Source organism: Electrona antarctica (assembly GCF_951216825.1).
Source record: "Electrona antarctica genome assembly, chromosome: 18".
Lineage (NCBI taxonomy): Eukaryota > Metazoa > Chordata > Actinopteri > Myctophiformes > Myctophidae > Electrona > Electrona antarctica.
In genome coordinates, this window is record NC_136799.1 from 35110365 (window position 1) to 35136746 (window position 26382).

Genomic DNA, 26382 nt, shown 5'->3' on the forward strand with positions numbered 1-26382 from the left:
TGACCAGAGCCTTTTGTGGTGGTTCTGGAGAACCGTGGGTCTGACCGACTCGATACCGGGCACTGCACTCCCTGTGGGGGTGTGGAACGCGTGTTGAATGTGAAGTCGGTGGGTCAAACGGTTCTCGAGTTACGGGCATTACAACCGTACACACACGCACACACACGTGACGTGGTGCATTTATAGTAGGATTTGTAAATTAGACATAACACTAATGTTTTCACAATATCCTCTAATACCCAATTTACTGGTCAACATTACATCTGTGCCTCAGCAATGCTAAACCATAAATTATGGTCTAATTAGCCGAATGTTTGTTACTGCATATTAACATATTGATTGTAAACATTCTGTGCCAATGTCGGCTGATTCAATGGCCGACTACTGTATGAACTTTGTTTTGTGAGGATTACTGTATATAGACCACCAGTGCATTGCAAACCAGCTAGTACACTGGCAATTCTATACTTATTCAAATTATAGAATGACAAAGCTTTCAACAAGCTGTACTGTGCATGTCTTGGATGCTGGTAACGAGGACTCAATTGCTTTCTAGTTTCCTCTTACAAATTATTTTAAAAGTGAAGAGTATGATATGGTAAATGGGTTTGCAAATTATTGTTTGTGGTAATAATACATACAATAATTACAATACGGAATAAAATAACAGAAAGCCTTCAACAAGCTGTACTGTGCATGTCTTGGAGGACTCAGGGAATAACTTCCTAGTTTCTCCTTACAAAAATATGTATTAAAAATGAGAGTATGGTTAATGGATACTTTTAACCACACAGCCACAGAGCTGCAGGTTCCATAAAGATATAGGCTGTCCAATTTAATAGTACAGACACAAAGAAACAGAAGGTAATAGCTAATGCTTTTATTTCAACAGAGTCAGTTATATAGCACTGTTAAGCAACGCAAAAAGAAATTAAAATATGCACACAAATTCTTTGTCTTGAAAAAGGTGATGTACATTTGTGGAGTCAGTAATTCGAAATAATATACTGTGTCATATGTTCAACAAATCATAATGTATTTGTATTAAATAGAATATATAAGAGGTAACTTTCTTAATAAATTCAATTACATAATCATAGTGTATATTTATTGTAGTTACAGTATGTTGACAGGAAGCCTTTTCCGCTAAGTTTGTGTCCAAGCGTAGCACAGTATTTATTTGCATTGGTAAAGTATTCGACAGGGTTCCCTTAAATAACGTTTTAAAGATCTAATATTGGTGGACATCTGATGAGTGAATGATCAGGGATTAGTCATCTGGGTGCTCTCAAAGGGCCGTTCTCCCACTGCCATACATAGTACAGACATTATCATAGCCTTTGGGTTGCCAGTCAACTTCAGATCACGTCATTTCAAGTTGTAAGCAGAACTACAAAAACATTACAGAAAATTGACTGGGATATTCACAAAACCTCTGGTGCCAAAATAACAATACATCTTTAATACACCTATAGTGTTTGTCTGAATAATTTTACTTAAGCTGTACCATTCCCAAGTATTGAAATATGGACTTTGAAATGTTTTATCTATAAACATCTTATATGCTTGTGTATATACTGTATATGTCGTGTGAGAGTGCATGGTGTGATTTGTGAGCATAGTCAACCATCTATACAGTATATATAATGTATATATGCATGTGTGTGGTGGTCAATAAAATGTGGCTCTGCCATTCGGACCATCAAACCTGAAAAAAAAAGTCACAAAAAAGTATAATCCAGATCCTTCACCATACCATTTCTGAAATGGTCTCTGCTCAAGACCTCAAAGTCCTCAAGACCGTAAAACAGCAGAATTCCATATTTATAACTTACGTCTAATAAGTTTCAACACAAAATTCACAGCATTATGAGTAGAGTAGAGAGGCTGTGTCCGAAATCACTCAATACTCACTGTATAGTAAATTTGCCATTTTGTAGTACTGTCCGAATGTATTCATACCGTACTCATGTCATACTCATCGTATCCCACAATGCATCATGAAAGGTGGCGAACAACCAATGGTCAGTAACCAAGCAACATACTGTATACCATCATGTATTGTCCTGAAAGACAAATGCCAAGATTTATCTGGCATGTTTTAATTGCGATATAAGTGTCCGAAAGTGTCTTCGCAGATGAGATTACTATAGTCCTCTAGAACTCCCTATAGTAACCAGGGAGTAGCGAATGAGATCAGACAGATTGATTCACATACATAACTTATAAGCAACATATTGGTGTGTAACATATTTTTGTCTTTATTTGAATGAGCCTCTTTGGAAAGAGCAATGTAGGAGAAACTCATCCTCACAGCAGACAATCAAAATAAAACAAGGCGACTTGGGTTTATTCACTCTTCGTCCTCCTCCCCCTCTATCAGGGCTTGGGTTTATTCACTCTTCGTCCTCCTCCCCCTCTATCAGGGCTTGGGTTTATTCACTCTTCGTCCTCCTCCCCCTCTATCAGGGCTTGGGTTTATTCACTCTTCGTCCTCCTCCCCCTCTATCAGGGCTTGACATTAACATTAACTTCGGACAAGCACATTTCCCATTCACTTGTCCGGGCACAAAAGTCACTTGTCCGGCCTGGAGCACGAGTACACACACATTTATTTTAAATCAACTAATTGTAAGTGGGTTTTGGTGAATACATGTTTGAATATTAGAAGAATATTCTCAGTTTACAAGTTAATAGCCCATGAATGTCTGTGATCCAATTCCCCAAAACACAGCCATAGATCGGCCCTCGGTTAGCAGACTGACCTCGTCGGTATTTAAACTTGTAACAATGCGTGTGTACTCACCCAATAATTAATTCCTAAGACTTGGAGTCAGATATTGTCCTCGATTTTCATATCTATTTGAAAGTTCTGTCAGTAAACGTGTGTTAAGTAAAATATCACCACTTTTCCACGAGATCCACACAGACAACGTTCTCCGTCAGCGACTAGGCCGAACCTGAAATGACTGGACTGAAAATATGAAAACTTCCTATGGAAACAGTCAATGTTTGGGAAGCAGAAATGTATGGGGCACTCAATTGACAGGTGTGTTGTGATTGGTGTGGGGTAATTGATCAAACCACCTGCCAATTGTGTGCCCCATACATTTGTGCAAGGAAGTTCATATGTTCAGTCCTGCACTCATTACGGGTCCCTCACCGGAAAAGTAGCGATATTTTACTAAATACACGTTTTCTGCTAGAACTTTCAAATGGATATGAAACTACTACTAGTCCCCAAAACGACCAAGTCCAAATAATTAATATTGGGTGCATACACATGCAGCGCTACAAGTTTAAATGCTGACGAGGTCAGTCTGGTAACCGTGCATATACAGTTGGGTGCCACCGATAGTGTCCCTTATCATTTGACCCATTTAGGCCTGACCTCAAAATTTCAAAAAATCCTTCTAAATCCTCCAGTTTTCTGAAATAAATATTTTCACGATTTTTATATATAATAGCAGACCTACAAGCTCGTAGCGCGCCACTCGGTGGCGCGCTATGAGCTTGAAGATCTGCTATTTTTCAATAGCTAAATTATAACAATGTTTAAAACACCAAAAGGGGTTCCCGCCCAAAATGGGTTAACTGTCCTTTTGCGCAGATCACGCAAACCTCAGCAAAAAGAAAAGGACAATAGCGATGGCCTCCAACTGTAGGACCGATCTATGGCTGTGTATTTGGAATACATGAAATATATGTAAGATCACAGACATTCTAGGGCTAACAAGTTCACAGAAGTCCATCGATCGGCAGGCATACTTTCTCAATAGGCCGGGACCGTCTATTTGCTGAATTGCATATCGTCGTAATTCAATTCATTTGATTTTAAAACATGTTTTAAATGTTTCGTTTCATCATCGACGCAAAGATTGATCGCTCATTTAGCAAGAAGAGATACGTGATGATGGCCAGTAGCTGTTTCAAATAAATAAATAAGTGATGTAGGGTAGTTTTTCCCTTTGAAAGTAAAGAAACAAGCCACAGAATAACACATGGTTCGGTTTCCTGAAACGGAATGGCGGACAACAATATTGGAAAGGTAATTAATAGGAAAGCCAGAGTCACTTGTCCAACGGACAAGCATATTTTTAATGTACTTGTCCGCACAACAGGACAAGCCTTAATGTCAAGCCCTGCCCTCTATGCTCAGCCCCAAGCTACCCGACTTCTTTCTGGGGATTCGTCAGGTGCAGAGGACGTCTGTTTGGGCTCCAACGATCTCAGAATAGAGGACCGTTTATGCGAGTGAGCATGCTTGCCTGTATGTGTGTGTGTGTGTGTGTGTGTGTGTGTAAGGAGCATTGCAACAGACTGTGCTCTATGGCTATGCCCTGCTTGCCTTGGCGCTACCCAACATAACCCGGCTGATCCTCAAAACATCTGCCACTCGAAGGCAAACATAACGTTGACCACCTCCAGGCTGCGTGCGATTTCCTCCAGGATGCAGTGCTGTTGCCACAACTGGTGGAGCTTCCTGTAGCGTTCTGGGCAGAGGTGCAGCGGGTTGCCCCTTCTGTGGGATCAAAAAGACAGTAACACATTCAGGCCCTGAGTACTACCTGTCACCTAGAACCTTTTTGTTGAGCAATCCAAAAGGGATCTGCAACAAGGTATGAATTGGCATTAAAGGTCTCCACACACCGGGCGCGAATTCGGATTTTTAGCGGCGTTTCTCCATCGGTTTCCCGAAAAACGCGGCCGGTGTGCAACCACCTTAAGGGTTTTTATGGCACATAGACTAAAGACTATACCTCAGAAATGACCAAAATAGCATTCGACTTTATTTCTGATTGCTTTTAGTCTCTCAGCAGAGCTCTGACCTCGGTCAAACCAGAACTACAATAACAATGCAACAACCATACTGAAAACATCTTACACAAGCTGAGGGTCCGTCTCGCCATAGTCATCAAGGTAAGGAGCAGGGTAAGTGCTTCTTCGTGTCTTACTTGACATCAGTACAACCTCACACTCTCTTATCCTGTACAGAATACAGAAATGAACAAATGTAATAAGTTCAACAACAAACAGGACAACAAGGCTTTAGAAAATAATGTAAGGTCCATAGGAAAAACTAGAGGCAAGCCTTCAAATGTCATCAGTCTCATACTTCTTTGATGAAAAGCTCAGAAATGTATAAGAATGTGTTAATGCATACAGTAATTTACCATGACGACCAAATTGCACCATATTTTGTCAGATATATATATAAAATTGTTGTGGCCTCATGATGTCAGATATTGACTTGTATAGATAGAATTGTTGATGATACAGTCTATAGATACAAAGCAGACTGAGCGACACACACACACACACACACACACACACACACACACACACACACACACACACACACACACACACACACACACACACACACACACACACACACACACACACACACACACACACACACACACACACACACACACACACACACACACACACACACACACACACACACACACACACACACACACACACACACACACACACACACACACACACACACAAAATCTTGGTTCCTTGACCTACCTGAGGAAAATTCCCACTCCGGCACCACAGGAGGCAGCATGGGCTGTGCACGCTCCCACATCCTCCCCGTCCAGCTGGCTCTGACAGCACGTGCTCTGAGAACACAGCATGGCCCCACAGAACAGGCACAGCGTGGGATGCTTCCTCTCGTCATCAGTAGACTTGGGACACCTGAGGACGAGTGATGGGTGAACATCTAACACAGACTATTATGTAACAACGGTAATACAAGTTAAAATGAATTAGTTAATTATCACTTACTGAAAGTGACTGGCTTGATTGAGGAGAGCGCTATAATCCTCAGGAAGCTCAATTAAGTGATTCCTTCTCCTGGGGTAACTGGACAAAAGACATTTGTAAATCAAGCCTATTGATTTACTCTGCGGACATTGTACAGCAGGTCAAACGCTGTGCTGAGCCGACACCCTGTTTGTTTCACTTGTGCTGTTCACATACAGTCCGTCATCAAGACAGCACGTCAAAGCAAAGAGCTGTTGAAACAACACTGCATTCTCTCTTGCACAATGGCTCTAATCAACACGCTTTTATTTCCAGCATTTTCAAAATAGGACAGATGTGCCCATCAATGTCAGGACGAAGCAAGTGTCAGAGCCAAGCATGTGGTTGTTTAACCACTTAACAGTGTGAAAATATCCAATCGACAAAGTATGAAGGCCTAGGCTGTTGAATATTTGCCTATAATGACGTGCCCAAAATAGGGATGCCAGGGTGAATGTGGTAAAGTGGAAAAGATAGGATTCATAGCTTGTCACCTGGAGATGTGTGGGTTTGAATTAGTTGTAAGCCTACCTGATTGTCTGGATTTCCCCTTTCAGGGCTTTGGTTACAGCTGGGCTCCCACACCACCTAAAGAACAGAAACCCTCATTATAATATAGTAAAGTCCTGCTTTTGTGCAACAAATATTAACCATGAAACATCAAATACCTAAACCTCTGCTTTCGTCATTAAGTCGAAGCGTATTGAAGGCCGTACAGCCATAACCAATCACATGGAATAAAGCTAAATAAAATCTCATGACAGAAAGTTTATTAATGATGTTTAGGTATTATCATTCTTTGTTGCTGCTGTTCCACATAACAGCCAACCAGTTGAAGAAATAACAGATTTGAGGCTTTAAACCTTTGCTTTTATCACATTTTTGAGACCATTCATGTCTATGGAAGATGCTTCTAAGATCAAATACTCTTAATAATCTTAAAATAATAACTAAAGCTAATCGTAAAATAACTAACAATGAAAAATAGAGCGACATGCTTCTATGGAATCCAAATGACTGAAATCAGTCTTGACGACTGAGAACTTGAATCCATGTAATCATTGATGTATGACGTTACCTCTCTAGCAGTGGATGAACACTCTCTCTATGCACTTGGAAGAGCTGGAACATATTGGAGGGTAGTGCCAGGTAATCGCACAGCGCCTCCATCTGCCCTGAAGAGGTAACTGTAAAAGGGAGAGCAATTAACATCGGACTTAACCCATTCAGGCCCGACGTCGAAATTTGAAAAATGTCTTCTACATCCCGACAGTTTTCTGAAAAAGCTTTTTTGATTTTTCAAAAATAGCAGACCTACAAGCTCGTAGCGCGCCACTCGGTGGCGCGCTATGAGCTTGTAGATCTGCTATTTTTCAATAGCTAACACCAAAAGGGGTTCCCGACTTCCCGCCCAAAAGGGGTTAAACAGACACTGGAATGGTCCTTCTAATAGATAGCAATAACAAGGAATGATCTACCTGCAGCGCTGGAGAGCTCCTCTGGTGGGGGCACTCCTGTAAGGCCATTGAAGAAGAGCGCAGCACATCGCAGGAAAGGCACAATCCCTCGTCTCACCCTCTCTGCCACAGAGCTGCCGGAGACATCCGACTTCAGTCTGACAAACGAGAGAACAGCAGAACAACACGTCAAACAAAAGTGATTACAAGTAAGGTTATACTACACACAACCGACTACAATACATGCAAAGGCCTTGGTTAAAAGGTAGGGCGAGTGATTTTCTTTGGTTTTATATAAATCTATATTTTGGTAGTTCAGTAACAGGAGTCTCCATTTTATTCAATCAGGATAGAGAACTCAGACAGGATACAGATTAAGTAAGTAAGTCAGAGAGGCTTATTGTTGGTATCAGCCAGGGTGCAGGAGTCTATCCCTGTTTCAATGCGCTAGACCTCTGGGAGATGGATTGCTGAGGTGGAGGGCAACACCTACCATCAGCTCCCAGTACTTACCACACGACTTCAAGCCGTGCTCCTCATACGCTTAGTTGGCGGTGCCCGGGATCAAACCCATGACCTTGCGGTCAAAAGGCTCTACCGACTGAATTGCCCGGAGAAATGGGAAGTGTTTACTTTTGACACACAGAAATGCGCAGACAACATTGGAACTGGAGAGATGGGGAGACTCTTGTTACTGACCAAAATAGTGCTTTAACCTTAAAAACTAAACATATTTTCCTTGACAAAATATCACTTAGTTCACTCACTCAGAATATCACAGGTAATAGACCCTTTTCACACTGGACATTTTGACACATGTAAACACAGCTGAAGCTGAATGTGTTTATTTTACAGCAGGTGTTACTGTGTGCCAGCATGGCCAGCTCCTGTAGAGTTGACAACTAAATGAAATGTATCCACAAACCACTTGAGCCATTTTATTTAGCAGATCATGCAAGCTCACAACACGTTGATACGTGAACTTGTAGAACTGCTATGTTCACTATTTGAAAGTGGTTAACGCTATTACAGCTGCATCTACACATAAAAATGTCTGCTGTCAAAAAGGTCCATAGCAAGGCTCAGCCTGCTCATGCATTGTATTTTGACAAATTAGGGTATGGTCAAACATCTGTGACTAAAACAGCTGTGCCCCGTTTACTTCCATCTTATCCAAGGGAAGGGATGGAGCTTCTTGCTGCAAAACATTGTCGCGTCATGTGCCGTCATATGGAGTTTATCTCTGTTGAACCATTGATGCCATTCCCCTGCCATCGTGCATGCGTGACCATGCCCTTAGCGCAAAATGGAGGGACCGTACCCATGAATGTGTTGTGACACTGTAGCATAGAATTCTGCTGCGGCCCTGGCCTCGTCTCCCTCCTCTCCACCTGCTACTGCTGGGAAATCTGGACGCACAGATGAGAAATAATTTGTTAATCACAAGCTGCTATGTTGATATTACACTTTGAGGTTAAACTGAGTCGATGGTTGAAGCTAAATGATTGATGACAATCTTTTAATTGCCATCTCCAGCAAAGCTAAGTGTTGGAGATGGTTTCCCAAAGCCGCAGTCATAGAAACAGCGTAACATGAGGAAGCTTGCATTTCCCTATCAAGACTTGAATAGGGGAATGTATTAGCCAGAGGAATGCACAATTAACATGCTTTGAAAAAACATTGCAGTTCCATGATGTACTGCCAGTAACTAGCACTAAATTCTTATGCTACCCAATGCAGATTTAAAGTTCAGTCAGTAAACTAACTGTGTCATTGTTACTAGTGCTACCTGTAGCAGAAAGGAGGATCTGGATCATGTGAGCCATGGTGACCAGATGTAGGATATGGAGATGATTGTAGGCAGAGCTGACAGCAGATGGATGCAGGTCTACTGCCTCTTCCTGGTACAGGGCTGGAATAGACAGCACCAGTCCCACCTGACAAAACACACAGGCACACACCAGGGACTGTATTTAGGCAAAGGTTCTTGAGGGATTAACTCATTAATTAAATCAAAGGTAGATGTTTTAGTAATTTGTTGACTTTCAATTGATCACATGATACAACCATGATGAATAAATGCAGGTACAGTCCAGCTGTTACCGTCAATAGACCTTTTTTCATTCCATTATGAGAGACTTACCAGAAGATGAAAAAAGTCTATCTCCAGCAGAGAAGGTGTAATCTCTCTGCCCATGGCCGGTAACAAGACTGAGGAGAGATCAAACCATGTTAAATACAATAATCCTAGATCTAGATGTATTTAGATTTTGTGTATGTTTGGTTGCACTGTATACCTCCTAACATGTCCATGAAGTGCCTTTGGACCACTGCTTGGGAGCTCTTAATCCTCTGGGCCGTGGAAAACTGAATAACTGCCTTCAGACCTGCCAGCTAGAAGGACATGGGTCAATAGAGGCCTTTTAGTCAAACTAAACCCTGAGATAAAAATAAACTTTACACTGTATATGTGATACCTGCATATGTGAGCATTATTTAGCCCTTAACTATTCAGCACAATAATGTCTAACCTGTCTGTTTTGCAAAGACCCAATGAGTGGTTTTTCCTCATCCTGCAACATGCTTTCTGTGAAAACACACATTGTGATACATATGATTATGAACAGGGGACACAAATACTTTTTTTTATCAACAAATAGGATAAATATCGCACAACATTAGTGTAAACGCCATGTACATCTGTGTGTGTGTGTGTGTGTGTGTCAGTAATAATTTTAAATAATTAAAATACATATCAATTTGGGGGCGGTCCTTGACATTTAAATGGTTGAGAACCACTGTGGACCAGAAACATACAATAATTCAGGGTCTTACCGATGGCCTGGATAGTGAAGGCACAGGTATTCCAGGCCATAATAGGAACACATGGGCACACCTCGTTGGGTGCAGTCTGCAGTCCCACCCTGTGCACAGTAGTGGCACACACCACTAGCATCTCTGCAATGCTGTCCGAGTATTTCCTCCTGAAATCAGCCAACATTAGAGCTGCAGTCAGACACACGCACGCACGCTGAAGGAAAAGGCACTCTGGAGCATTATTATGACGACAACACATAACTCACGGCTCTTGCACTCCGAAGCTGAGGATGGATCTAAACTCTGGCTGGCCCTCTCTGCAGAACCCGGAGTCCGTGTCATCCTCACTGCTCTCTGACACAGTCACCAAGAGAAAGAGAGGATCTTACACACTGAAGAGGCCAACTAGGGTCTCAATACACACACGTATTCGACACGGTAAAAGGTTTTCTGATCAGTTAAGCACTTAAGCTGAAATTATACTTGGTCATATGACGAATAGCGAAATAACCAATCTACAAGCTCACAATGCAATGCATTGTGAGCTTGCCGATATTCCATTTTCTCTACATTTGAAAATGTGGGACGCCAGGTGGCTAAATGATAACTCATTGAAATAGGTGGAGTGACTGAAATAGAATCAAGTGATTGAAATAGAATCAAGTGATTAAACAAGAATCAGTTGAGGGTTTGTGATGTGGTACATATTAAACAGTCAAGCATTAGTAGCTGTTCTTACCGGGATCCTGAGCGATAGACTTGAGCCCTTTGATTCTGGCAGAGATGATCTGAATCCAGTAGCGCAGGGTCAGGAGCTGACCCACCAGCTCTGCATTCTCACTACACACAGGACACAACATAAACTATAAGGTGCTGCACAACTGAGCACGCGCTACCTTCGTTTTGATTGATTGATTAAATAGTTTATTAGACAGAATGTATTTTACATTCTAACACTTTGGTGCTACCAGCACCAAAAAAAAGTCCTTGTGGTCTTGTTTCCATTTAGGCCCTATGCAATCAATTCATAGACATGACAAGAATAGTAACAACAAAATTCAATATCATCACAGTTAAAAACAAACAAACAGAAATTCTATATCACAGGAAAAAATAGCACTGTATGTACACTGTAATCGTACTGATTATTCTATCAATTACTCTTTCTATTAATTGAATAATCAAGAAGCATTTTATTTTTTATATACTGCACCAATGAGCCGACGAAGCCCCATTGTATGCTTCATCATTCAAAAATAGTGGAGTGATGTGACACGGTGTGAGCTTGTAGACCAGAAATGTTCCCTATTTTAGGATTTTTCCCCGCCTGCCCAAAATAGGTATCAATTATTTTGTTAAATTATCTATTATCTTTTATAATGGAGTAAAGGATGTAGTTAAATGAAGGTGGGGTGACCTACTAATTGAGCGTGAGCGGTTCCAGTGGGATGAGAGGGACCACCGTGTTGCACAGAGACTTGCAGAGTGGACACAGGTACTCTCCATTTTCCAGGTCGATAATGAGCTCGGCATGAAGGCGGTTCCTGGTGGTGTTCTGTATCGCTTCAAAATACCTGCAAAAAACATCAAAGTGTTCTTTTACTGCGGAAGACTACTTTGACCATTGGCCTCAACAAGAGCAAAAGCGCTAAGAGAATAAATGTCGTTTGTGTAGTGACTCACTTCTGCCAGCAGGTGGCATGCATGACGTGGCCACAGCTGCCAGTGTGCGTCCCCACTGCCAGGTCAGGTGGCATGAAGAGTGGATACGACTTTTCTGCACCTTTAAGAGATGATCACTGTGAGTATATAAACATCTTCCCTTAGAATCCATGTCCACATGTTCCATGGTGTGGTTAAAACCTTCCGAAATATCATCTCTCATCAATTATTTGCTCTCATTTATGGAGATTAGATCCTCCAGATTTTGGGAAATCCAATGCACACCAAGCACACCCCGAAAACAACAAGGCAGTCACTTTCCTCGTTGATGCGACGCACGGCACTGACAGGTTAACAGGGAAGCGTCCCTTCATTTAGAGCATTCATTTAGGGTCTAATCGCCCTTCAGTGTGCAACATCACACATCTTCTGAATTGCATGCCCTGCATCAAACATACTACTACTACTACTAGTAATAATATTAATGGTCCGCACTCGTTGGGGTGTTTTTTGTCACTGTATATTTGCAAATTCATGACATTTTGTGGTCTGCATTTACCCATCCTCTTAGTCACTAGGAGCAGTCATTGTGTGGCGGTCAGGGTTTTGCTCAGGGACACACATCGACGCATTGGCAGCCTGGCTTGGAATAGTACCCAAGACAACCAGGAGCCAGCAGCCTTCTACCCTCCGATTCAGAGAATTGCATGCGCCAATGTGTACCCAAACTATTCGGGTCACCCTAATTAATCAGAAAGGTGACATTTTTGTGCGATCGGTTTTCGGTTGCTCATTGGATGGTGGACGCGGCAAACATTTGTGTTGCATTTTGTGTTCGAATTGTGCAATGAACTTTACCACTGAACGGAGACTGACCTTCAGTTTTATTGGACAGCATCTTTCCCCTGCACTGTGTCAGCACTGTGGACCTCTGGACACAGGCGGTCAGTACCATGGCTTGGGAGTGGGCCGTCACCTCCTGCTCCTCCTGGCATAGGATGCAGGTCAGCACCTCCCTCTCCATTGGAGTGGAGCCTCGGTGAGGCCCCACTGCGACACGCAACTCCATCTGCATCATAGGACAGCTACAAATCAAAGAGCAAATATTATTCACACCACTAATGATAGATAACCGTACAAGGCATTAGATGTATGTACTGCTGCAGCACACGTTCAAGTCACTCACTTGTACGATAAAGACACAATAGAGCATGGAATTCATACGCATTCAGACACACTGATATGAATACAGGTTTGATTCAATTAACCCATTTTGGGCGGGAACCCCTTTTGGTGTTTTAAACATTATGTTATAATTTAGCTATTGAAAAATATTTTTGAAAAATTGTGAAAATATTTATTTCAGAAAACTATAGGTTACGAAGGTAACCCTGGTTAATTAAATAAACAAGCGAGGAAGCTCGCTATGAAGATTGCGTCTTCTGACGTGATCACAGAAGCATTCTAATACACTCACAGGCAATCCATTGGCTGGGTCTGAGACTAAGGTGCACCTTGACCACCCCCCCAGGTAAAGGTGATAAAGGTGCCAATAAACCAATTAGTCTCCACTTCAAACATGTGGAACCTTCTCATGAGGCATTGCCTACAAGAAGGGCGTTTTGGCGAGCTTCCTCGCTTGTTTATTTAATTAACCAGGGTTACCTTCGTAACCTATAGTTAATTTAAACTAAACTGCACGAGGAAGCTCGCTATGAAGACCCGATACACTCCCTTCTTGCCACCACAAAGTCTAGACTCACGGGTCCCGACCTCTGCCTGTAGGGTGACGGGAGCGAAAAACCACCCGGCTCAAAAAGCCGGCGGAAAAAGGAAGGAACCTCGGACCCAGGGCCACTCCACTCAGAGGCCCGACAGATCCAAACCTCACTTTGAAGCCACGCTGAGGACAGCATGCGCCACTGGCGCAGCCGTCACATCCAATCTGTAAAAATTGGCAAACGTCGAGGAGGATGCCCAGCTCGCAGCCGTACACACCTCCTGGATAGACACTCCCCTGGAGAGAGCCCAGGACGTCGCCATACCCCTCGTGGAGTGCGCCTTCACCCTTATGGGAGGCTGCAAACCCCTGGCCGAGTAAGATCGTTCTATGGCTTCCACTATCCATTGTGAGATCCTCACCTTGGATACTGCCTTCCCCAAGGTCTTGGGGGCCCAGGACACAAACAACTGAGTTGTCTTCCTGTGTGCCGCCGTCCTGTCCATGTAAGTTCGTAAAACCCGTACAGGGCACAGAGTATGCCTCCTCTCATCCTCTGCCGAGGAAAAAGGAGGAGGACAGAATTCCACCAGGTCCACCGGTATACAGGTGGTCAACTGGTTCTTAGGCACAAAAGCCGGGTTGGTCGTAATGACCACCCTCGTCCTGTCCACGGAAAAACGTGTGCACTCCTCGCTCACTGAAAAAGCGTGAATGTCACCGACCCGTTTAGCAGTCACCAACGCCAGCAGTAGCGCCGTTTTCAACGACAAAAACTGCAGCCCCACTGACGCCAATGGCTCGAATGGCGGTCGAGACAAGGAGTCCAAAACCAGCGCGAGGTCCCACGAAGGAACCATAGACTTCGGTACCTGGAGGAGGCGCATCGCACCAGCCATATACCGACGCACTAGAGGGTGCACCCAGACAGTGCCATTCCCGAATCCAACATGGCAGGCCGAAATAGCCGCCAGGTAGACCTTCAGGGAGCTGTAAGACAGGCCCTTGTCCATCAGACTCTGAAGGAAAGACAGAATCACTTTCACAGATGCCTGAAAAGGCACCGCCTGCGTCTGTAGACACCATTTCTCAAACGCACGCCACCTCCCGTCGTAGGCCTCCCTGGTTGACCGAGCTCTCGCACTCTGTATAGTGTCGATGACACTCTGCGGCAGGCCTTCCGCGTCAAGGTTCATCCTCTCACGGGCCAAGCCCATAGATCCAGGTCTTCCGGCCGTGGATGGAAGATTTCCCCCTTCGCTTGCGTCAGCAGATCCCTGCGCAGCGGGAGCTGCCACGGATGGTCGTAGAGGAGAGGTGATATCTCCGACCTCCAAGAGCCCCACCCTGGAGCTATCAGTATTACCGCCAGGCCCTGGGTTCTCACTCTCTCCAGGACTGGAGATATCAGGGAAATGGGAGGGAACGCGTACAGCAGACTTCCGGGCCAGACGTGCGCTAGCGCGTCTAGGCCCAGAGACTCCTGTCCCGCTATGGAGAAGAACTCCGGGCATTTCGCGTTCTCCCCCGAGGCGAACAAGTCCACTTGTGGTCGGCCGAACCTGTCCCAGAGCTGAGCTGCCACCGCGTCGTGTAGGGACCAGTCCGCATAGTGGCACCTCCCTCTGGACAGAAGATCCGCTCCCCTGTTCAGTATCCCCGGGACGTGGGAGGCTCTGATTGACCTCAAATGTGTGTCGCACCACAGAGTCAGGTCTTGTGCTAGTGCATGCAGCAGGCGGGATCGCAGTCCCCCTTGCTTGTTGACGTAGCACATGGTCGTCGTATTGTCCGTCCTGACCAGGACGTGACAATCCTTGATGAGGGGTTCGAAGTGTCGTACGGCTAACCATACTGCCATCAGCTCTAGATAGTTGATGTGGGCGGTCCTCAGTTCGTCGCCCCACACTCCCCTGGCAGTTCTGCCCTCGTGGGTGGCGCCCCACCCAGTCATACTGGCATCCGTAGTGATGATCTTCCTCGACACGACCAGACCCATGGACACTCCTTCGGAAAGAAATGACCTGTCTCTCCATGGATGCAGCGCCGATATACACTCCGTTTGGACTGTAACCAGGCGATGACGGCGATCGTTGGGCACCCTGAGTGAGAGCATCCACCTCTGAAAAGGTCTCATGTACAGTCTGCCTAACCGTAACACGGTTATAGCAGAAGCCATGAGTCCCGCCATTTTCTGGCACGTACGAAAAGGGACCCTGCGTCCCACCTGGAACGAGCTCGCGCACTTCAGAACGGAAGTCATCCTGTCCTGTGACAGCCGAGCCGTGAGGGAGACAGAGTTCAGTGTTAAACCTATGAAGTCTGTTGACCTCGCTGGTATGAGCACGCTCTTTTCGTAGTTCAGACTGAAACCCAGAGACTGCAGGTGACTCACTACCCAGCTGGTGTGGAGTCGTGCCTCGCTTTCCGACTGCGCAAGCAGGAGCCAGTCGTCGATATAGCTCGCTATGCGAACTCCCCGTTGTCTCAAAGGGGCTATGGCCGCTTGAGTACACTTCACAAACACTCGGGGGCTCAAGGACATCCCGAAAGGGAGAACTAGGTATTCGTAAACCCGTCCTCCGAACCCGAACCGCAGGAACTTCCTGTGCGGCGGGTAAATCGGGACATGAAAATAGGCGTCCTTGAGGTCCACTGATGTGAACCAATCCCCTTTGCGTATCATGCGTAACAGTGCCGCATTTGTCAGCATCTTGAAACGAAAATCCTTCAGATATCGGTTGAGGGCTCGGAGGTCCAGAATAGGACGCATCCCCCCCCCCTTTTTCTTTACCAGAAAATACCGACTGTAGAAACCGTTTAGGCTCTGATCTGGAGGTACTTCCTGAATGGCATTCTTGGCCAGCAGGGAAATTATTTCGTTTCGCAAAATGACGGCTGCCTGTCCGCTTGCCTGAGAGAATATTATCTTCTCGAATGTGGGTGGTTCTGCGGAGAACTGCAGCTTGTAGCCTTTTCTCACGGTGTCCACCACCCAGGTGTGTGCGCCACACTCTATCCATTTTGAAACGCACCGCGTCAGAGGATTTATTGTCAGCCCTACTCTTTTTTGAGTTAGAGTGGGTGCCTCCCGCGGCAGGCATTGTGTTACCTTGGTTAATACTGGCACCATGTTCAGCCGTGGTAAAACGGCGCCCCCTAGCGACGGGGCCATCAAACTGGCATGGTGCTTGTGCCTTTTTGCAGCGCTCTGATGCGCTGTCAAAATATCTGCGTTTCGTCCGACTGCCACGGGTCGTTTCATTGACCTGCGTGGCAGTGGGCTCATACCCCGTGTGTTCTGGCAAGGATTCAAACATTTTGTTCCACACAACATTTTTATTTGAATCAGGGAGGGGGACAGGGGAGGTACAGTATGCAACGACATCTTTTTCGCAAAAATCGGTGCAACAACGCTCACTCTGTCCGGTGCTCTCTGCGCTAGTGGCGTAAAGCCCGAGGCTACTACGCCGCCAGCGTAAGCTCTTCCCAGAACGTGGGGGCGGAGGGAGACGGATTCCATCAACGTCTCCCCGAGGCTCGGCGCAATGTCACTTACGCTGCTGCTTGTTGTTGTTGTGCGTGTGGCGTTGACGCTTCCGTCCCGCCGCCGCGGAAGGAGGCTGACCGTGAGGCCCGGTGTCCTTCTTGCGATCCTGCTGTGGCTGCTGTCGGTGTTGCCACTGGCCTCCCGAAGCAGAGGGGGCTCTGGCAGCCGCTGGAGCCTTGAAAGGAGGCCTGGAGCCGCGCTCCCTCTCGTTGTCCCTCCGGTTCATAGAGCGGCCGTACGAGGATCTATTTCTTTTGTTACCTGGCGGAGGCTTTTTCTCCGTCGGCATGAAAGCCTGCGCCGCCTGCTTCTTTTTCTCTCTATCTTCGTGCCTGGCCGTGAGATCGGCCACCGTGCCAGAGAAAAGATTATCTTGCAGGATGGGTTGGTCCAGGAGAGAGGCTCTCTCTTTGGTTTCGGAGTGGTTTAGCCATCTAGCCCGTTCTAGTACTACTAGAGTGGCCATTGCTTTTCCCGTCATCTCCGTGTTGTACCTTGTCAGCGCGAGCGCCTCTTTATGGAGCCTCCGTAGCTCGTAGAGCTGCTCCAGATTCAATGCCTCTCCCGATGTTTTGAAGATGTGGGAGACAGAGCCCTGGAGTAGTGTGATGGCGTTGATGGCTTTCACGGAGCCCGTAAGCGTCGCGTATGCCTTCTTCACCATTGTGGACATGTCGTTTTCCTGTGTGAGAGCGAATTTCGGCTCTTTTGGCGGGGCGACTTCGGGGACATGTAGGAGATGAGAAGCCAGGAATCTGTCCATCTCGGGCAGAGATTCCAGACCCACTTTCTTCATGGCGACACAATCAAGCTCTTTCTTATGTGTGGGTAGGAAGGAGTGGGTGTATGGGTGCTCCCAGGATTCACCGAGCGCCCCCGTGAAACCCTTAGCCAAGGGTAGGATCTGTTTGGCTCGGGGAGCGTCCGGATCCTTACCGAAATCATCCCAGGCCGTGTCCGTCGCAGCCGCCGCCGGAGTAGCTTCAGCTGGCCACGTTAGACCGCTGCGTTCAGTAGCCCTCTTGAAGACATCAATCAGCTCTGACTTGTCCATCTCGAGGACGACTCGGGACCGAGCAGGGGCTCGGTTCTGAACATCGGTCTGGGGTGCCGTGTCAGGCACCGCCGTGCTCTGTGGCTCGGTTACATCCGGAGCTGTTGTAGCCAGAGCCTCAGTCCCAGCCCGGGGCTCGGGCTCAGTCCGGGCCGCCGTCTGAGGCTGCATTCCTGCGATGAGAGTGGCTCTGAGGCGTCCCTCAGACTCCGATTCTGACTCACTCTCAGAAGAGCCCTCAGAGTAGGAAGAAGAGGAGCTACCGCTGGAGCTCTGGCTCTGATCTCCCTCCGAGGACTGTTCTTCATCGCCGGCGTGTTGCTCGACGGGGGAAGGACGATCTGTGCGCCTCGTACGTTGGCGAGGCGGGGAGTGCGGGATTTCGGCAGCCGCTGGAGCCGTAACCTCGTCAGCCAGAGCTTTCCTAGCTGCTTGTTTGGCTTTCTTAACCGCCCGCTTCGCGCGGGAAGTAGACGGTAGGTCGGCATAATCACCCTCAGAGTAACGAGCGGGGTCCAATGCGTCCCGTCTCTCCTCCGCCAATTGATCGGCCACCTCTCTGTCGTCTGCCGGTTCTGGTTGTCGGATGGCTCCGTCGAAGAACTGCTTAGCACGCACTAGCCTGCGGGTTATGATGCGTGCGTCGACGCCGTCACACAGGGAGCAGGCACCCGGGTTATGAACGGCGTCGAAAGCGTGCTGCAGGCCCAAACAACGGACACAGTCCTCGTGTTTGTCCTCGCCGGCCATCCAGTTGGAGCATGTCTCACAGTGCTTCTGCAGCACCGCGGGCTTATCGTTAGCCTTGCGACGTTGGTTTCTGCTCTTCCCCGACATCACTGCTTTGGCGTTCTGCAGGCCGTTAGCAGGAGTAGTACGAGGGGAGGGTAGCTTAGCGGGATGCTAACAATAGCTAACACCGGGCGTCCTTTTGCAGGAACCACGCTAAGTTGTTATTAGCTTAGCTTCAGCAGGCTTGCGGCTAGTCAGGGCCGTGTGCTGGCCGTCCAACTAGTAGCCAGCGTAGCTGTAGCTAGTAGCTAGCTTAGCTGTCACTAGAGTATAGTGTAGCTGTAGCTGCTAGATTTTTAATCAGGGCCGTTTGCTGGCCGTCTGATTAACAATAGAATTTTATAGTGCAAGGAAATTCTTAACCCCAAAGTCAGGAACTCACCAGTGGTGCAGTTTGTGGAACCAGAATTCGCTCCTGTCCTAGTAAACTCAAACACACTGAAATCAAGACTTTGTAGCAATGCATGTGATCTTCATGAGAAGTTACACAGAAGTGGAGACTAATTGGTTTATTGGCACCTTTATCACCTTTACCTGGGGGGGTGGTCAAGGTGCACCTTAGTCTCAGACCCAGCCAATGGATTGCCTGTGAGTGTATTAGAATGCTTCTGTGATCACGTCAGAAGACGCAATCTTCATAGCGAGCTTCCTCGTGCAGTTTAGTTTAAATTAACTGGAGGATTTAGAAGATTTTTTTTAAATTTCGAGGTCAGGCCTAAATTAAACAAAATGGGGGCATTTGTCCTCACCTCTCTGCAGGTGCAATGGGTTCTCCTCCTTGGGTCATACTCTCTGGCATGTTCTCATACAGCATCTTGTTGGACTCAATGAAGTTCTTCTGCATTGCCGACATCTGGGCCATGATCTTCTGTCGGTGGAGTTTGGCTGCATCCGCCTTCCTCTTCCGCTCAGCCTTATCCTTGTCCTGGACATTCTGGAGAAACCAGTGAAACATCAGCGGGTGAGACTTTTCTGTGCACACAATATTTAAATAATTGAATCATGTTGATCTCGGGAAATTCAAATCATGTGGATCTCAGGTCCAGCAGTTTGCAAGATTGGCTCCGGACAAGCACGCAGCCACGCATACACACTTTTATAGACAGCTAGCCTCCTGCAGTAGAGCCACGCTTTAAAAAGATTTAAAAGTCATAATCTTTTGTGTTTTACCTCCTCTGGTTTGGTGGTATCCATGCTCATGGAGGCTGTTGGACTTGACTTCTCCCTAAGGCACTTCACCATCTCAAACATCTGGAAAATTAAAGATATCAAAGGATAAGGCTGGTGTAATTTTTGTTTTGTCTTATTGTCAAAGCCTGTGAAGCCAGACAATAAATAGAGAGACATCTCATACCCTGTCACTGGAAGACACAGAGCTCCATTGTTATCCAAAAATGTGTTAAAACTGTTATGTTTCCTGACACAACTTTATGAAGTAACGGCACATGCTTTTTCGACCTCCATCCCACTTAAAGTGCACTGTGGTGTTTACATTCTGAAAGCTCTTGCCGACGCTTCATAATGTTGTTGCAGTAAAAATTACAATGTCCAAATTCATCACAATGATTAATTATGCTGACCAAAGCAGCAGTACAGCTGGGACCTTTAGCTGTTTTTTGGACAACAATGGAGTTCTTTAAATTCTGGGATATAAGCTATATTTGTTCTGGCAAGAAGGACCACACTAAGTAAGTTGCAAGTAGGTGAGATGCATTTTTTCGGTCTTCAACTTTTGTAGGTTATGCAGACAATAAGAAAAATATTAAATCATGCTGGCCTTATCCTTAATAAGACTATGCACAAGACTGAAAGGCTGTCAGAAATGTACAGTATTACCATGAAAACCACAGCATTTAGACTGAAATGTATGCTAATAGTTGATCCAGTGTACCTGCAGAATCCACTTGATCATGTCTTTCTGGGTTTCAAGGGAAGGAAGCATCTTGACCTTGGATAACAAGTGGAACACAGATTTTCCATTTTCAGAGCCGATTCCTAAAAGAACAAAATAAAAGATCCAGCCGTGTCAAACACAGCACCCCAGGCTAATGATGAATGAGGTTACCAGCTGATATAGATCAGGCTAATGATGAATGAGGTTACCAGCCGATATATATCAAGAAAATCCTTTACAAAGTGGAAAAACTCACTGCGAGCCTTGAGGCTGAAGTCAAAGGTCACCTCCTCCACTGTGCTGGCCTCAAGCTGCATCTTCTCCTCCAGAAGAGCCTGGCCTATTAGGTGCAGGGCCTGTTGAAGGAAAGCACACTTTCACTTATTGGGGAGTGAGGATAGGCAGGCCTAAAGGAGGGCAGCGATGAAGACCGCAAATTACTGCCAACTACTGTAGGCGCAGAAAATAAAAGGTCATACAGTGAGATGAATAGATGGTGGGTCAATCACTTAACTGCAACGTCCCCGGCCTTCAGATCTGAGCGGCATGTCCTTCTCTCACTCTGCCCTCAGTTTCCTGACTCTCTATTACCCCAAAGTATGCAAATGTAGCAGAGTGGCTCACAGCCTCAGCCTGATGGCCTCAACAGTCTAATATCTCCCCTAAACCATAGAGGCAATTGCCTTTGGCTTAGTGGTGTTACACAAACATATATACCCACCTTCTGAATCATGGCCTCTGTCCACTGAGTGGCCTGGTCTTCCACGGCTCTCTGCAGGACCCTTCTCAGGACGTGGATGAAGACATCGCAGCTCATAACGTGCACTATGCTGGAGAAGGCTGGGCAGAAGGCTGGGGGCACCGGAGGACGCAGAGCTAAAGAGAGAGAGACAGATGTGCGCACATGGTGAACAAGAGGGTTCAGTCATTAGAAAACAGAAAAAACAAGATGGTTATTATGTCCTGGAACAAGATATACCACTGAGCAGAGGACGTGTTGATTGACACTCACCTTTATCATTGCTCTCCTGCACTCGCTTCTTCTTCTGAGAGTCTTCAGCCTGGAACGAGGTTCAAGTGTAAGCCATGAATAAGGAGATTTGCATACAGTATGATGCGATCTTAAGTTGCGTTTAGCGTTTGGCATACCTTGCTATGCTGCGATTTGGAATAATGATAGAAGAAAGGGTTGAATTCAACCATACACTCTTTCTTCACCTCATATAATCCATGACCTGATACACCTGGTTTCCTAAGAGGGGCGGTGAGATTAAATCAGTTCACAAATCATTCTCAACATTAACCTCTAGCGTTATGCCTTCAGGCATTACTTACTTAAAGGTGGCAACCTTAGGAATGACAGCCTCCAGGCCTGTTTCATGGCTTTCCTACAAAGAAAGCACAATGCTGATATTGTAAATGGTGTCATGCGAGCGTGTGTGGAGACTTGTGGGTGCTAGGGTTGTTTTCTCACATTTTCTGGAAGGCCCTTGACCAGGCTACTGTGTGCCATGGGCTCAATGCATAGCAGGTGGATAACCTCCCTCATCGTCACGTCCTCTTTGGTCACGTAACTGATCCCAGGGACATAGCGTTCCCCTGGACACACAAGAAAGATCAGTCAAATGTGATATTTGTCCAGTATCCAATTAATATTTGACCTGTCAACTACACAAAATGGACTAGAACAACCGACATTGGAAATAAGAAGGGAGTTTACCGATGAGGACGATTAAAAGGTACAACATCTCTTCCGTCAGTCGGTTCCATTGTTTCAAGAGTTCCTGCAAGGACAAGGAAGTTGCATTTCATGGAATATAGAAAAGATGTACTGCAATGATTGTTTTTCTGAACGAGAATCAAAATGGTCCTTACTAGGTCTTTGCTCAAGGCACATCCATTAAAGATATCAAAGAGCTCAAATCTCAACAAGATCAGCATGACAAAGTGGTTGGGGTCCATTTTGGAAGCAGCTATCTATGAACAGATTAGGAGAGACATATTATTAAGGCCAGCCCACACACTATAAAAAAAACAAGTACAAATAAATAAATACAAATTTGAGGGAAGACTAACTTGCAACATGAGAAGGTCCTTATCGTACATCTCGTCCCTGCATTTCACATCTTGGTAGTAGTACACCTGATCATGAGGAAAAAACATCTACATTAGAAACACAGAATCATAATCATCGTCATAATAATTACAGACACTGAATTGAGAATCAGTATAGTTCCACACCTGGCTAACCAGTGAGAGGCCATTCCTGCGCCACATTTCAGCAGACACTTGGGCAGCCAGCACCACACAGCGAAGAGGATGCTCTGCAAACAGGGTGAAGTCACAGGTCTCCTGGAAAAAGGACAAAACCATGTTCTTTATTGCTAGCGGTGACAGCAAAATGGTTTCTGCAAAACACAGCACATGGCAACTATCTCGCCAACTGACTTTCAAATGCAAGCTTATAGACGCACACTTTCTTACTGGAGATTAAAGAATGACAGTGGATAAAGTTATAATTATAAGTGTCACTTACAGGATCCACATATTCGTGTAGCTGCTCAATTGTTCCGGTTCTACACAAGTGTACATACAAGCCTAGTGATGAGAAGGAACAGGGTGTTAAAAATACAGTTAACACAAAATATGAAACCTCTTTTTCTCCCCAATTTTATGCCAATTGATTATTCCCCACACACACATTACTGCTGTTGTATCCTAGTGACTACCGACTACTGACCAGTGAGGAGACCCACCAGGACACAGACTTAATTAATCCTACTCCTTCCGCCCAACACTACCTGCTGACATGTGCCGCCCCCAGCCTGTAGTACAGTGACCACCCTTCCTTCCCCTAACACACCATATATGGCTGTCAGTCCATCACACCTTGAAACACGCTCCATATATGGTCGTCTCCATATATGAAGATCACGATTCACGACACTGACCTGATCAAACCCTGGATAGCCATACATGAAGACTGGATCATCACCTAGATCTGCATATATGGAGCTGGCCAGCAACTCTACATCTGGCCTCAAACTTCAAACCCTTAGATTTATGGAGCTGACCTGTTCCGACATATGTTGATCCCCCCCCACCCGTCCTTCCTCTTCGATGTCTCCCTTTTGACTGATAACTGCCCAGTCAAACTCTAGACGGGCCCACCCTATTAGCGCTGCCGCGCCCGGCAGCTGGCGAAAACTAGTTCTCAACAGGCCCGAAAATTAAGGCCCGGAGCCAACCCAGTAATTAGCACACATTTTACACCCTACCCAGCCAGAAAATGTCCATAAAAAAAAAGAAATCCATATATGGGCATTCCCAGACCACCTGTTTCAGTACGACCTCAGCCTTTAGGGCGTCTTACTGGTTAAGTGTGTGTTTGTGTGTGTGATTTTGTGTCTACCACTATTAGGGTCCCAGAATTTGTTTAATTTTTTGAGTGGTGTAAACCACTCCTACAACTGGCTTTGTTAGTTTACGTGTCTGTTCGTACCAAAGAATTGCTTTGTTAGTTTACGTGTCTGTTCGTACCAAAAAATGAGCATGGTTGCTATGGTCACCCAGTTCACACGGGTGTGATTTCATTACGTCAGACATTACGTCAGACCACAGTTGATCAGTCTATATAAGACCTTACACCACTCAGTTCACACGGGTGTGATTTTTAATGTGGATGCTAGCAAGCATCAAACTGGGACACTGAAACAAACGACCAGGATAATTCCCCAGCTCCTTGATCAGCAGGTGAAACTCTCCTTGCTCTTAAACTTGCACTTAATCTCAGGATTGGATGGACCCAATATTTCCTTATTATTTTTCTGATTTCAACAAGTGAGAGGAACACAAAATCATAGAATAGATTAAAAAGCATTGGCCTGGGCCATGGCTCAGTGGTCCAGGCACCTTGGCTGGTAATCCAGTCTGGCAGTGTGGCGCGGGTTCGACTTCCGATCCCAACGGCCTTTACTGCATGTCTTCCCCCCATTTCTTGTCAGCCTACTGTCTGTCCCTCCATAAAATATATAAAATAAAGGCGAAAGCCACAAAAAAAACATTAAAAAAAAGATAATAATAAAAAGCATTGGACCCTGGCTTGGACATTTTTAATCAGATGACGGATTAAAATAAATGGATAGGACAAATACAGACTCGGCGTGCAAGTGCCAGATGTAACAATTCTAGGTTATTCTTTTACACTCTCAGGGTTAAATGAACACTGTGGATGTTACTGTGTAACAAAAGAATACCAGATTATATTTCTCTTACCAGCAAGCAACCTGGAGATGGGCAAATGTATGCTGACAGGTTCCTGAGACACTTTGTACGGTCGGACGTGGAGGATGTGCTTACACATATAGTAGTCAGAAGGCTCACTGTGGAACGGCTGGTTATTGCAGCGCATTAATGCCTTATGGCACTCCTTGAACGCCAGCAGCAACACCTTGCCCTGTGAAAGGTGGGTACAGTCAGGTACAAAAGCATACATACATCCATGTACGTACAGATGTAAGTTATGGAGGGCTTTCTTTTGCAGCCAAGCAGGAACTTTTCCCTTTTCCTGAGTAAAGGGTTCAAGAATATCTCTGTGTCAGTATTTGCACATACAGTTGGAGGCCATCGATATTGTCCTTTTCTTTTTGCTGAGGTTTGCGTGATCTGCGCAAAACCCCTTTTGGTGTTTTAAACATTATGTTATAATTTAGCTATTGAAAAATAGCAGATCTACAAGCTCATAGCGCGCCACCGAGTGGCGCGCTACGAGCTTGTAGGTCTGCTATTTTTGAAAAATCGTGAAAATATTTATTTCAGAAAACTGGAGGATTTAGAAGGATTTTTTTTAAAGTTTTGAGGTCAGGCCTAAATGGGTCAAATGCTAAGGGACAATATCGGTGGCACCCAACTGTAACAGATGGCTTTGCACAAGGACTCACGTCAGACGAGCACCAGTCCTGAAACATGGCGAGAATGTGGCGGAGCTGGATCTGGATGGAGAAGCCAGCTTCCCACTCGGGTTCCAACTCAACGTGCTGACCAAACTGGCGCTTCACTTCCTCCATACCCTGATTGATTGATTGAATACTTTTATTAGTCAGAAAATGCAAATGGCATGGAGATACAGTAAAACGTTTAAGCTAAAAGTATAGGTAATACAAAAAGGTCCTGGGGACTCGTTTCCATTGTGGTCCTATGTATTCAATTTATCAACCGACCATAGAATAATATATTATTATTATAAGGATAATAGGAAAATGCAAGACTCTGCATGGCAGTTACCAAAGACCATAGGGCAGTGTGATTTTTCTGCTATCACAAGCAATTAAAAAACAGATGGGGCACCCACCAACGAAAGAACATTGGATGGACATTACTGAGGAACTGTATGTTATGGAAAAACTAACATTCATACTTAGACTACAAGAGGATAAGTTCTATAAAAAGTGGGAAAAGTGGGATCTCTTCTCTCAGCCTAGTGATAATGCAATAGGATTTCAATGAATGTATCTTGTAATATGAAAAATGCAGCTTTGTCTTTTGTTTTTGTCTTCCTCTTTTTGGTCTTTTTTTTTGTTCCGTCTTGTCTTTTGGTTTTTGTTTTGTTGTCTGTCT

The 26382-nt window shown here is 45.4% G+C and overlaps 1 protein-coding gene across 1 annotated transcript in view; it reads right to left on the minus strand.

The window, feature by feature from the left end:
- Window positions 1-856: 856 nt before the first annotated feature.
- ubr1 (ubiquitin protein ligase E3 component n-recognin 1) overlaps window positions 857-26382 on the minus strand; it is a 41512-nt gene continuing 15986 nt past the window's right edge. The window contains exons 14-47 of the mRNA XM_079529011.1: window positions 25707-25835; window positions 25042-25222; window positions 23303-23364; window positions 23008-23118; window positions 22843-22908; window positions 22642-22743; window positions 22487-22550; window positions 22241-22365; window positions 22102-22154; window positions 21916-22018; window positions 21779-21827; window positions 21488-21642; window positions 21023-21122; window positions 20764-20867; window positions 20043-20123; window positions 19622-19806; window positions 12633-12841; window positions 11778-11877; window positions 11516-11668; window positions 10834-10934; window positions 10361-10448; window positions 10113-10261; window positions 9809-9864; window positions 9575-9671; window positions 9421-9488; window positions 9067-9214; window positions 8599-8686; window positions 7299-7435; window positions 6899-7007; window positions 6352-6408; window positions 5803-5880; window positions 5542-5712; window positions 4886-4987; window positions 857-4522 (exon numbers count right to left, since the gene is read on the minus strand). Coding sequence (XP_079385137.1) covers window positions 4381-4522; window positions 4886-4987; window positions 5542-5712; window positions 5803-5880; window positions 6352-6408; window positions 6899-7007; window positions 7299-7435; window positions 8599-8686; window positions 9067-9214; window positions 9421-9488; window positions 9575-9671; window positions 9809-9864; window positions 10113-10261; window positions 10361-10448; window positions 10834-10934; window positions 11516-11668; window positions 11778-11877; window positions 12633-12841; window positions 19622-19806; window positions 20043-20123; window positions 20764-20867; window positions 21023-21122; window positions 21488-21642; window positions 21779-21827; window positions 21916-22018; window positions 22102-22154; window positions 22241-22365; window positions 22487-22550; window positions 22642-22743; window positions 22843-22908; window positions 23008-23118; window positions 23303-23364; window positions 25042-25222; window positions 25707-25835 — 3723 coding nt within the window. The 3' untranslated portion in view covers window positions 857-4380. The remainder of the gene's footprint in view (window positions 4523-4885; window positions 4988-5541; window positions 5713-5802; window positions 5881-6351; window positions 6409-6898; window positions 7008-7298; window positions 7436-8598; window positions 8687-9066; window positions 9215-9420; window positions 9489-9574; window positions 9672-9808; window positions 9865-10112; window positions 10262-10360; window positions 10449-10833; window positions 10935-11515; window positions 11669-11777; window positions 11878-12632; window positions 12842-19621; window positions 19807-20042; window positions 20124-20763; window positions 20868-21022; window positions 21123-21487; window positions 21643-21778; window positions 21828-21915; window positions 22019-22101; window positions 22155-22240; window positions 22366-22486; window positions 22551-22641; window positions 22744-22842; window positions 22909-23007; window positions 23119-23302; window positions 23365-25041; window positions 25223-25706; window positions 25836-26382) is intronic.